The sequence below is a fragment of the Lissotriton vulgaris genome, chromosome 7, assembly GCF_964263255.1.
Source record: "Lissotriton vulgaris chromosome 7, aLisVul1.2, whole genome shotgun sequence".
In the NCBI taxonomy this organism is placed as follows: domain Eukaryota; kingdom Metazoa; phylum Chordata; class Amphibia; order Caudata; family Salamandridae; genus Lissotriton; species Lissotriton vulgaris.
In genome coordinates this window covers 1,668,455,812-1,668,469,527 of record NC_141695.1, presented here as the reverse complement: position 1 = coordinate 1,668,469,527, position 13,716 = coordinate 1,668,455,812, and the positions used below count along the sequence as shown (strand labels likewise).

General features: G+C 44.6%; 1 protein-coding gene across 3 annotated transcripts in view; it reads left to right on the top strand.

Moving 5' to 3' along the window:
• Positions 1-11,651, top strand: part of MYLK2 (myosin light chain kinase 2) — a 200,944-nt gene extending 189,293 nt beyond the window's left edge. For all 3 annotated transcript variants that reach the window (XM_086932687.1, XM_086932689.1, XM_086932688.1), the window contains 2 exons: positions 3,201-3,333; positions 9,432-11,651. In XM_086932687.1, coding sequence (XP_086788813.1) covers positions 3,201-3,333; positions 9,432-9,512 — 214 coding nt within the window. In that variant the 3' untranslated portion in view covers positions 9,513-11,651. The remainder of the gene's footprint in view (positions 1-3,200; positions 3,334-9,431) is intronic.
• Positions 11,652-13,716: the final 2,065 nt, after the last annotated feature.

Here is a 13,716-nt window from a genome sequence, read left to right as displayed (position 1 = left end):
GGTGCATCGGTGGAGCTGTGTAGGTGGAGCTGTGTGGTGGGTGCATCAGTGGAGCTGTGTGGTGGGTGCATCAGTGGAGCTGTGTGGTGGGTGCCTCGGTCTAGCTGTATGGTGGGTGCCTCGGTGGAGCTGTGTGATGGGTGCATCTGTGGAGCTGTGTGGTGGGTGCATTTGTGGAGCTGTGTGGTGGGTGCATCTGTGGAGCTGTGTGGTGGGTGCATTGGTGGAGCTGTGTGGTGGGTGCATCGGTAGAGCTGTGTGGTGGGTGCATCGGTGGAGCTGTGTGGTGGGTGCATCGGTGGAGCTATGTGGTGGGTGCATCGGTGGAGCTGTGTGGTGGGTGCCTTGGTGGAGCTGTGTGGTGGGTGCCTTGGTGGAGCTGTGTGGTGGGTGCATCGGTGGAGCTGTGTGGTGGGTGCATCGGTGGAGCTGTGTGGTGGGTGCATACGTGGAGCTGTGTGGTGGGTGCATCAGTGGAGCTGTGTGGTGGGCGCATCGGTGGACCTGGGTGGTTGGTGCATCGGTGGAGCTGTGTGGTGGGTGCATCGGTGGAGCTGTGTGGTGGGTGCATCGGTGGAGCTGTGTGGTGGGTGCATTGGTGGAGCTGTGTGGTGGGTGCATCGGTGGAGCTGTGTGGTGAGTGCCTCGGTGGAGCTGTGTGGTGAGTGCCTCGGTGGAGCTGTGTGGTGGGTGCATCGGTGGAGCTGTGTGGTGGGTGCATCGGTGGAGCTGTGTGGTGGGTGCATCGGTGGAGCTGTGTAGGTGGAGCTGTTTGGTGGGTGCATCGGTGGAGCTGTGTCGGTGGAGCTGTGTGGTGGGTGCATCGGTGGAACTGGGTGGTGGGTGCATCGGTGGAGCTGTGTAGGTGGAGCTGTGTGGTGGGTGCATCAGTGGAGCTGTGTGGTGGGTGCATCAGTGGAGCTGTGTGGTGGGTGCCTCGGTGGAGCTGTATGGTGGGTGCCTTGATGGAGCTGTGTGATGGGTGCATCGGTGGAGCTGTGTGGTGGGTGCATCGGTGGATCTGTGTGGTGGGTGCATCTGTGGAGCTGTGTAGTGGGTGCCTCGGTGGAGCTGTGTGGTGGGTGCATCGGTGGAGCTGTGTGGTGGGTGCATGGGTGGAGCTGTGTGGTGGGTGCATCGGGGGAGCTGTGTGGTGGGTGCATCGGTGGAGCTGTGTGGTGGGTGCATCTGTGGAGCTGTGTGTTGGGTGCCTCTGTGGAGCTGTGTGTTGGGTGCCTCTGTGGAGCTGTGTGGTGGGTGCCTCTGAGGAGCTGTGTGGTGGTGCCTCTGTAGAGCTGTGTGGTGGGTGCCTCTGTGGAGCTGTGTGGTGGGTGCCTCGGTGGAGCTGTGCGGTGGGTGCCTCGGTGGAGCTGTGCGGTGGGTGCATCGGTGGAGCTGTGCGGTGGGTGCATCGGAGGAGCTGTGTCGGTGGAGCTGTGTGGTGGTTGCATCAGTGGAGCTGTGTCGGTGGAGCTGTGTGGTGGTTGCATCAGTGGAGCTGTGTGGTGGGTGCATTGGTGGAGCTGTGTCGGTGGAGCTGTGTGGTGGTTGCATCAGTGGAGCTGTGTGGTGGGTGCATTTTTGGAGCTGTGTGGTGGGTGCCTCGGTGGAGCTGTGTGGTGGGTGCATCGGTGGAGCTGTGTGGTGGGTGCATCGGTGGAGCTGTATGGTGGGTGCCTCGGTGGAGCTGTGTGGTGGGTGCATCGGTGGAGCTGTGTGGTGGGTGCATCGGTGGAGCTGTGTGGTGGGTGCATTGGTGGAGCTGTGTCGGTGGAGCTGTGTGGTGGCTGCATCGCTTGAGCTGTGTGGTGGCTGCATCTGTGGAGCTGTGTGGTGGGTGCCTCTGTGGAGCTGTGCGGTGGGTGCCTCTGTGGAGCTGTGTGGTGGGTGCATCGGTGGAGCTGTGTGGTGGGTGCATCAGTGGAGCTGTGTCGGTGGAGCTGTGTGGTGTGTGGCACTTTTTATAAATCATTAGTAAAAGAGATCAATGAAATTCAACTAAAACCCATATATAGCAGAAGAGGAGAAAGCTCTAGTAACGGGATGCAGGATGAATGTATACCTTTGAAGCAAATCACCAGCATGTGAAAGGTGTAAAATAGCAATCAGCATAAAACGAAAATGCCAGCAAAAGACTTTATAAAATTCTGTGTGGCCCTGATAAAATAATTAGAGCGTTTAATTATATCATGACCAACAACGGGATTGTTTATATTGCAATATAAATAATCCCTCGGCATTGCTGTGGTGGGAAGGGGGGCGGGGAGAGGCAAGAAGGGAAGAATAGGGGCCGGGAGCAGCAGCCTTTGATGTGCCGGCCGGCCGGCCGGCCTTGCAGTGAATAATTAAGGGAGGAGAAATGCCGGATGGGGGAGGCTTGAGATGCCTGAGGAGGCTGGTGGCTTTGATGTGCACGCGCTTTGGGCACTGCAACAAATCGCCGAGTCAGGTAAACTCTGTTTAAGCTGCAATATAGCTCGCCAGCTATGCGCATGCGCATCAGCAGGCGAGCCCTAAAAAGGAAAGAAAAACTGACCATAGCTATAGTGGAACAAAAGCGCAATGGCTGCAGGAGGGAGCTACATATCACCTTGACATAGGTTTTCGGTGATCTCTGTTTCTCCCATTGCAAGAGGCAACGACTCCCCAGACTCCCACCCCAAGAGCAGCAGGGACAGTGTTCTTGCAGAGCAGACAATCCTTATTGACATAAGATGACTTGTAAGTGTTTGTTAAGCCAATCCCTGTTTTCCAGGCCTGCTAGCTCTAATGCATGTTAGAGAACCCTAGATATATGATAGAGTGTGGGGTGAATGCAGTTGCTCATTACCTGGAAGAGACTTGAAAACAGCACACCTGCTGATGTAAGTCCTATAGGATAACTGCATGAACGTGCTTTAGGTGTGCTGCCAGTTTCATTATGTGCATTTTTTGTGGCATGTCTATTTCAGGGATTTTGTTGTAATTCGTATTCTCATTTCTTTAAATAATGTTTCTATGTATGTTTGTATTTATTTGCTGCAAATATTGAGTACATCTAATGTTACCAATAAATTAACTTCACTGTTTCTATCCTTTTCTCTACTCCTCACCTCCATTCCCCCTCCATTCTCTTTTGCTGTGCTCCACCCCGCCCCCTTTACCCACACCACCCTGCTTCCCTCCCCTCTCCTTCTCCACTCGCTCTCTCCTCCCCCTAGTGGCCGGCTCAGTGCAGGGCAATGCCTGCGCCACCCATGGCTCAATAACCTGGCAGAGAAAGCCAAACGTTGCAACCGGCTCCTCAAATCACAGATTGAGCTCCGGAAATACATGATGAGGCGAAAATGGAAGGTAAGTTGAACTGGCCTCGTGCAAAGCCCCACATACAGAAATGTAGCACCCCTGTTTAAAGCCGCCCTACCCTTTAAGCTCCACTCTCATATACATACCTGTCAAACTCTTGACTCAAAATTGTGGGCGAAATCAGGCGCTTTGAAGGGTGAACCAACTAAGGTGACTGGAGAAAGAAACCTTTTTAGGTGGGTAATCATAGATTTGAAAGTTGAGTGACCCTATTCAAGTCTATGGAGGCAATGTGTTTTTCAGGTGAGTGAATAGAAGTTAAGAGAGAGTGACACCCGTCAAATGCGGGTGAGTTGCCGGCATGCCTATGGAACTATATGAATCTCATGTTAAGGAAAGGCTTTCGCCTTGGGTACAGGTGTATCAAAGAACCCTCCCACTGTATGACAGTGACTTTACTGTATTCCCAATCTACAAATTGTCCAGGGCCTAAACAAGGTTTCTGACACCCTGGCTACACTTTTCATGTGTTGCAATACTTTATTATTGAATCAAGAAAAAACATCAGGACATCATCAAAGCATATCATTTTCCTTAGCTAGGCATGCAACTCTTCAATGTAATTAGAAAAGCAGTGTCAAAATTACAGTCATTACCTCTCGGCTCCTCCAATGTGTATCAGTGGATTCATGAATCATGCCAATATATCCAGTTCTAAGGTATCTAGGAGAGAAATATAGGGGCACCACAGAGAAGAGGAGAGGTAAAATGACAATTAGCATATGAGCCCCAAAAGAGAATAAGTAATTTTTGCGAAATAACACTAAAACAAAACAGGAATGTAAATATGGACTGTTTACTTGAAATATCGATTATCCCAACTATCAAGGCCTCCGCACATGTCAGAACGAGTTTATTACGAGTTTGGCGGTCGTTCTGTCGGCCCGCCACAGCTGCGATTACGAGTGTAATCCAGGGCGGGCAGGTGGTGCTGCGGCGGTCTCAAAGCGGCTGCTGCGTAAGGCTCATAGGAGAACCTTAACAGCAGATCACTGCCATGACAGCGCCCAGCACATTCCTGCAAGGTGTGGCATGTATGCCACACCATGCACATGCAGGAACAGGGTTTCAATTCCAGACAGGCACAACATGTGCCCTTGCATGCACCCCAGTGCTCAGATCCGGCAGTGGGCTCTGTTAGGGCCCCCTTAGTTGCCTCTCTAAGGGTGGTGGAAAGCCAACTCATAATATGCTCAGAAGTGCCGGAATTGGCACTGCCAGCATATTGAGGCTGGTTGTAGACTGCCAATGCAGTGGGATCCTTGATCCTGGCAGAGCCGGCGGTCTTATTGCGGTCCGACTACCACACAAGGAATACTGCGGGCAGCCCTGCAGTGGTGGCAGTGGTCGGACCGCCACCTTGAGTACGGTGATCCTGATGACCGCTGTTCTCGTAGTAAGGCTGGAAGTGTTAACAATGTAAGCAGTGCTTAATTTGTGGTGGTGCTCTGCACTGGCACTTAAATGCAAACACTGGGACTTTTGGCACTGTTTATCAGATTTAGGGAGGAGCACAACAACAGTAGTTTGTTAATTAAAAATATATTACAAATGACTAATGCCTGTTACCCAAGCCATTCTTATAGCTTTGGGGTCCTGAAATAGTCTGAAATGTCACGCTTATGATGGTAAGTAGTTGTGTTGATACTGTCGTTGGCAGCACTGGTAGGGGCAATGGGTGGTGCAAGCTGTTGTAGCCTTTTGACGAGGGCCCTGGCACTTATTGTTTTTAATAATTAAGCATTGAGTGTAAGACAGTAGTTCTTAACCTTTTTGACTTTTAATCGTTACTGGAATCCAGTGACCCACTACTGAGTAGTTTTCGGTCGCCGGTAACCTGGGCATAAGCACATTTGTTTGATTTGAGCCACAAAACAATACACAAAAATACAGAAACAAGCATTCATCAAACAAATGCATAAATTATTATTTTTTTAAGTTGCAATTTAATAGAGGTCACCATTGTACATAGGTATATTATGTTTGCCGCACTTACACTGTTCCTACGAATCAATTTGAGGATGCCAAATTAAGTTTTAACCTCCAATTTAAAACTTTCGACTTTGCATTAGCTTCTTTATTTATATACACTTTATTAATGAGTTAATATTGTTTAATTTTCAATGCACTCACACATAGGCGTCATGGACTCCAGGGATCCTCAGACGACAGGTTAAGAACCGCCGGTGTAGGACGTACTTAGTAGTGCTTTCTGGCAGTGCAAGTCTAATACGGTTAATGATAGTAGCATTGCCCATTCTACATGAGGTTGTAGAATGAGTGAAATGCAGGTGGGAATTGTGAAGCTTCCAATCACTCCCCGCTGAACTCTGTAATGTCTGACCTTCTCACGGGCATAGCACCGCGTGCTAACGAATGTAGGGCAGAGATAGTGTTCTAAGTATTACCAGATGGGTAAAGCATCCAGACCATACTGATTGTCCAGACGTAAAGAAAGTGCATGGTACTGGGGCAATAGGTGGCTTAATCTGATCTTTGACCGTATTCAAGGAAATTTGTGGGACGGTATCTACAGTCGGTAGTGTCATTGTGATCATCCTAAAGTCAGGGATTCTCAAGCAACTTGGTCTCTCTTTGCATCAGTTGTCAGGCGGCAGTAAAGACAAAGATTACCAACTGCTAAGGCCATTACAAATTAAAAACATACCATTTGTCATTAAGCTTGTAAGGGTGCAATTCTTGGTGGGCTAATGTGTATAATTTTCAGCTTTAAAGGGCAGAGTTTTTTAGGTATGGTTTAACAGTGAAGCTTACACTAGACAATATGTGATTAACTAAAAAAAGCTTTAAAGAAGTACTACTGAGAGAGGGCATTAGCTCCACCCATATGCTGAGCTTCCTTTCTACACGATTTGATTGAGTAGAAGTTGTATGCTTCCGCGATAAAAGAGTGCTTGTATGGCTTGGATAAGAATCAATACTCTAGGCCTGAGTTGGTTATGGTAACATGTTAGTGCTTATGAGGTTAAAGGCACACTTGATTTATTGAGAAAAGTTATTTCACATGCAATTGGTCTATCATGAAACGTTACAACAAGGGCAGTAGGCTTAACCTATTTTTTTTTTAAGGCCGTTCGAAAGTGCTACATGCAGTCTCTAGGATTCTCTTGGGGCCATTATGAACAAAGCAGATTTGTGTGATGTTGTTGTATAGATGTGGAGTCCCCGACTCCGCAGTTGTCATAGGATTGAGATTTAAGGTCAGAAAAGGCTAGGGTCGGTTTGGAACGTCAAATAATATTTTTATGAGGAGATTAGCCATGTTTTAGCTTTTTCCTGACCATGATCAGGATTGCTTCTGAGAGTATAGCGTGGGGGAGCTGATTCCATTGCTCGACCGCTGCAACACAAAAAGCTCTTCCAAAGAGAATCTTATAATTGGTTTTTGGAATGCTAAATAGAGCTTGCGATTGTGAATGCAAAGCACAAAAAGGCGACTATTTTACAACTTTTTAACTCAATAAAGAGGGGCTAGTAATGCTATATATCTAGTAGGTCAAACATGCTGCTTTAAATTGCATCCACTTACATGCTGTTAGCCAGTGAGATTAGGAATGACGCTACCTACCATATGAAGGCTGAAGAGCACTTTTACTGTAGCATTCTGAACCCTTTGTAATGTGCAATATTCTTCTAAGCCAGACCTTTTGACATTGCCAATATTTGTTTGATATGGACTGGCCCGAGGTTTACATTCTATTTCTTCAATGTCAATTGAAAAATAAAGTAAGTAAAAATAAAAATAAGTAAAAATAAGTAAGCTTTCTTTCCAAAGTGTTTGGAATCCGCAAGGACATTTGTAGAAAGCTTAATATACAAATATACAACCATATAAATACCGGATCAAATAAACAAAACAAGATTTACTTCTAAGCAAGCACATACTTCAGGTAGAAAATATGAAAAGAAAGAATGGCATGAGAGAAACATATACCAGTATCTCTGTAGCCGGTACAGTGCTTTCGAAGAGTCCTGATCTGAATACTGAATGGTTGCAGATCAGAAAATGTGACGGCAAACTATCTGGAAATTATATGCAAAACCCAGACTGTTGGTGTTACAAATGTCTGTAGAGCTCACCCTTGTAGCTTAGAGAAAGGACATGCGTGCATGCTGTTGCTATCCGTATTGTTTTTTGCGTTTCTGCTTGTCTGCCAGATGTTTTACCAAAACATCGAGATTTTTAAATTGACCCGTGCTTAAATTGACTCCACAATATCGTGTATCTTCAAGTTAAGCTGATGTGGAGTTAAGAATAGTAAATCTACACCTTTGCCATATTATCAAGGTACAGCTACATTTGATAAAATTGTGAAAGTCAATATTCTAGAGTCCGTATAAGTACAGGTCATTGTTATCGACCTCCGAATCATGACTTACAACCATCTGCAGGGTCAGGATTGAGCCATATGTTTATAATACCCAAATCTATGTTAAAATGCCTTTGGAAGAAAATGTGTTCTCTAATTAAAAAGTTTGCCTCTGCAATCCAGTAGTGGATACCAGAGAGGGGTATTGCCCTTTTTGAGGTTAAAGGTATGGTTTTAGGATTGTCAGTCCCCATGTGCTGTGTATTCAAACCATCCTGTCCATTTGTAAGGTACAATCTTTAAAGTTTCTTCTGAATGGATCAATGCTGTTCTGGGACATTTTTTTCTATCTACATAAGCTGAAATACATCGCCAACTTTGGTTCAAATACTGAAAAGCATTGGTTATAAGCACAGCGATTAACACACACAAGTTACCTACTATATAGTGTATACATTGTTCTTCCTTCTTACCTTATTCAACAAATGCCACTGTTCCCCTTGACAGTAGGTTAAGGAAAGGAGATCATATGACAAGTACGATAAAGTCCCTCCATTGGCACCCATTGACGGAAAAAATACGCTTTGAGCCACGCTGTGTTCAAGTGGGTTAATGGCTTGACCTCCTCACATCTTGGAGACTCCTTGCTGCCCTTCACTTCCTGTATCCACAGTTGAGTTCTCTAATCAGCTGTGCCCCCCCCCCCAATTGTAATCGCAAGTTGAAGATGTTTCTCTGTGTCAGTAACTAAAAGAGGGATTCTGCGTCCTCTTCAGTTGCGTAACTTGACTTCTTTTTGGGGCTCTAATCACCTCTTAACACTCTTCTTTGTAATGAGTAGCAGGCAACCCACACTTTTGGACCACAAAGCTTTGAGTGCACTATAGAAACATCAGGACTGACAACAGTAGGTTGTCCTGAATTATTGAGTCCTTGCAATCTTGTCAATTTGTGCTTGTGCTTTTGGGACAGGATAAGCCTTCTTGCCAGGGTTTTTACTACCCAGCAGTAGGGATGGGATTTTGAAGAGAGGTCAACCGACTAGAAGAGAAGGAGGTTGGCTAATCAATACTGGTCCCTATCCTCTCCGCAGGCAGAAATGTAGTATCTTACTCATCAAACAATAACCCTCTTTCGACACTTGCCTGAGAAGTTGAGAAGGTGTTGATTGCTGTCCCACTTTCAGACATATCACGCATATTTCATCTAGAACCAGATCAGCATGAAGGGTTTTGCCTTTAAAAAAATAAAATAAAAGGCATTTTTTTCTGCTGTAGAAAACACAGGTGAAAGATTCTGCAGTGGCCAATTCCCAAGGATCTTTAATCCATTTCTCGACCCTGGGTGAATCAGGGCTCAACCAATGAATTGCGATTCGCCTTTTTGCTAGCACGAGACCCAGCTGTACGAACCTTCTAGTGAGTTTCTAAGCCTTTGGCTTCTTGGCAAATAACTTCATCTATCTTTGCCTTAATCAGTTAATATGTGACATAAATTTATGCTATTTACATTTCCAATACATGCATACTCATCATCTTTCAAGCAACCTGTGACACACCTTCTTCCAGACGTGTAACACCCCTCAAGCAGAACTGCAACACCAGCCATGCAGCTCTTCTACCTCTCACACAAATCTCCAACGCTGTTTATCTTCTACCTAAAGAAAATTCAGATCTGCCTCTATGCTACCTTTGCCATCAAGATCTCCCCTGTGGTTGGAATACTAATGTAATCCTTTTTTTTCTATCTCTACAGAAAAACTTTATTGCAGTGACGGCTGCAAACAGGTTCAAGAAGATTAGCAGCGTAACTTCACTGGCCACACTCGAAATGTGAACTGTATACCGTTGCACGGAGAATGAAGTTGTGTGTGGCCTGACCGGTGGGACACGTTCCTGTGGGACGGAAGCACATGGCAAGCCTCTTTGTTCCAGGACAATTTGGGAGGGCTCTAACCCTTCCCACTGAAAGCATCAGATGAACTTTGCCTCAGACGGCTCCATATCCTGAAAAGTATTTTGCACTAAAGCAAAGATTTATAATCCTTGTTAACTAGTGATAAGCCATAGAACTATCGCAAGGAACCAACCACCAATTCATTTAATGTAAAAAAAAATGTAAATCCGTATTTGTAAAGTGCAAACTACTCACCCTTTCGGGTCTCACGGCTTTAATTAATCAGTTAAACAGTGCAAGATTATATTCTTCCAGTCATTTCAGTATTCAAGTCAACACTCGATCAGGAAAGCCTTTTGCTATTCAGCTAAGCACAAGTTGAAAGGCATCTAACCCCAGGTTTAAAAATATATTGCAAGCATTTACAACTGCAGTCATCCTTTTGTGTAGGGCGAGATGTACTATAGGCTGCCTACATTTTTCTCGTTGGCTTTAGAGCCCCTACTCCCTGAGCACTATCTCCTTGCTAAATTGCAGGTCACGATGTGACCTGAATCAAAGAGAACTTAATGGTAAGCCATGGTTGAATCATTGAATGATAGCTAATTAGAATGTGGTTCCTTGTTAGCAGAACCTACCCTGAATCAATCAATCAATCAATCAGTAATCTTAAAAAGCGTGACTACTCGCCCGTGAGGGTCTCAAGGGACTGGGAGTGGTGGTGGGGGGCTGAGTCTGCGGTTCAGTCAAAGAGCGGGGTCTTGAGGTCCTTCCTGAATTGCGGCAGCGAGGGTGATTGCCTGAGGTGCAGAGGCAGGGAGCTCCAGATCTTGAGGTCCTTCCTGAATTGCGGCAGTGACTGTGATTGCCTGAGGTGCAGAGGCAGGGAGCTCCAGGTCTTCGCAGCAAGGTAGGAGAAGGACCTTCCTCCGCCTGCTGTTGGTTAATGACTGGTTCATTTGCATAGACAGGCTAGGGGTTGCCTTGGCAGGCAAATAGTAGCATCATCATGGTGACATATTTACTTACATAATAAGAAGGCTATCACACTAACTGGCAAAGTTATTACAATTAAATTAAGAAGTTCTACAATAATGAGAATGGCATGCAAAATGGCGCAGTTGTTAGGATAGCGTAATAAACTGCCCAGCAATTTTGATGTGTATTAAGTTATGATATGCATATTTATGTACACTACAAATTTAATAGACCTATTAACTGGGATAATATCTTTAAGAAGCATAATAACTGGCACAGCATTTATCACCGAGATAGCACATGCTCGATTTAATATTCAAGGCCATATTACATGACACAGTAATGCTGTAAGCGAGGCAGTTGTCAAGTAACTCTTAAGGCACTGTGAATGCAAAAGTGATTCTTATTGGCATAGTTGTGTGTTGGAAGAGCAATATAGGACTGTAACCCACTGAAGATGCCTGTACCAGTTGTTAAAAGGTCCTCTACCTGTGTTACAGGCTGTGGTTGCAGTTGAGAACCCAATAACAAGGAAGAGGGCCTTTAACGACTGGTACAGCTCGCGGTAAGAGGGCTATAATGCTTTTAGAACATGTGGAAAAAGTGTTCTACGTTAGAAGCACAACATTTCAGATGGGTAATATTGCTTATAGATTCACTTAATCCCTTTATGTCACTAGCCACCTACTGTTGTACGTACTGTGTTTCTATAGGCCACATTTTCAGCAGGATACCTACAAATCTATATGTTGCAGGAAATATTTCCCCAAGCCTATATATTTCCCTTCAGCACACACTTTCCTTGCTGGGACAATGGAAAGGTCGTCCAGACTGTAGTGGAAAAGCCTGAGCTATGTGAAGGGTTTCTTCTGTTCCCTCTGTACAAATGCCTGGACAACCTGTTGATCCTTATGCCGCTTAATCTCCCTCCCCCTTACCCTTCTACACGCCTTGAACAAATGGATGTAACCTGTAACTGATGTACCTTCTGGAACAATGTGCAACTTGTAACCTATGTAAGTCTCGTCATGTAAAGCGCTCTGTTACCTCCGGGTCTAGCCAGCGCTATATAAAACTCAAGTAAATAAAAAATAAACCTTGATATTTTGACAGAAAAACACCTGGAATAATGCGCTTTGAAGGTGCCAAATTCTCACTGTTGGGTACCTTCTTTGAATGAATAAATACCAGATATAACTCCCCCTATTTGCATGATCTCAAACACATAAACTCAAGAAATGTGTACTTTTTAAAGAGAAAGATACTTATTTACAGGAGGCAATTCAATTTTCTTTGTTATAAAATTCACAAAAATTCAAATTTTGATACTAACAAGCGTTTACAGAGCAAAAACTTCATCATAATTCCCTCAAGGAGAAAAGGAAGTGGCCAGGAAGTCAGTGCTGGTATGAGAGAGACTTTTTGTATTGCCACTCTAAGGCTCCATGGGGCAGTTCCACAATGCTGATCAGTTTCCGCTAGGGCAGGTCATTTTTCCAACAAGGGCAGAGCGAGGAATGCGATTGCCAATTTCCAGCTATGTTTCTTGTTTATTAGGAGGCAAGGATTGCAAGCTGTAACATTTCCTTCCCCATCAAGTTCTGTGTTATATTTCACAATGACACTAGTATAACAAGCTTAGCCCTTCCAGGAAGATGACCAACCAGCAGCTTAGGGAAAGGATGACATTGAGAAATAAATGAAGCATTCTAGTGGGACAGACATCCCGCCAAGGTGTCTCTCCTGGTATCAGAATACTTGACAAAGGTACACCATGGTCTCCAAATTGCTGCTGTTTTAGGGAGGTTCTGCATAAGCCCAGCAGAAAGTATCTGAATTCGTAACCAAAATGAACCCACCCATTGGAAGCAGCTTGATGAACCCCGTTTTGTCAAAACAGTTCTTCATACATTTCACTTTGAATAGCTTTCCCCTGGCTGATGAACCCAACTTGATGAACGCCCCTGTAAGTGAACAATTCTACGTGACAGCTTTGCTTTTATCCAACTTTTTCTAGACTTATTTCTTTGTGAATTGTGGTTTTAATCAGACCCTTTACTTGTTTCTCATTTAAAAAAATCTTTTCTGGGACCCCTTGATCCTGCTGCTCTCTGCTTTATCCTTTTTGTGCCCCATGTCCTGCTCTCTATTGCTCTCAAGGGCCCCCAAACTTCCTACCAGCCATTCTAATTTTGCTCTACCTTTTTGCCTTTTTGTTTTGCACATCCTGTCCACTGCTTGCTGCTGTTTGTATTCTGGACTGTGGTAGACAGACTAAAAAAGACTATTGCAACCTGCAATTTTAAAAATTATTTTATTTGCTTTGCCCATTTTTAAAGAAATATTTGTTCTTACTGTTCATGCAACAGAAAGGTTTCTAGGGAGGTTATTTTGTTTTTTATTTTTAATCAGAAACAGAAGTCCATCAGAGATCTGGTATTTTTTTCACATAGAATTCATCAGATTTTTGTGGATTTGTTCACAAAAAGATCTTATAATTTTCCTTGAAGTGTTTTTTGTCGGTTTTAACGTCTCTCCAATATAGAAATTCACCAGTCTGGGGCCATCGGGCTGCTGTTCTCCATTTTGTTTTTTTGTTTTTACTAAAGTAGCAACAAGCATTTTACAGCTAATGAAATAAGCCCTTGCTTTTTGATAACGAGCTGTACTCGTGACTCTAGGTGTACAGCTATGGATTGTTTTGAAAGTAGCCCCATATTTTTCAAAAACATATTTATTTGTTATGACTTTGTTATTGAAGTAAAACATATGGGCTTTCTTTACACATATGGCATGGAAGGGAAGGGGATCCCATAGGAATAAAGGATGAGTTCTTAACAAAACCTTATTACGAAAAAAAACCTGCATAACATTCACCTTAACATGAGACTTGCATCTTAATCAAACCAGAGGCTACTCTTATGGCCACCACAGTAGCCCCATCCCACGTACAATAGGGAGGTTAGGGCTTATGTCTTGGTACAAAAGGCAGACCTATTTAATGTGAAAGGACCATGTACAATTCCCAAAAAGGAGAGGAGTGTCTCCTAGCTGGAGAGAAGACTTTTTAAAATCTTTTCTAATGCCTCCTAAAATATCAGTAATCACTGGAAAGCAAAAGAAATGGTGCAAGACAAGAACCAATTTCTTAGGAAGTAGACATAAT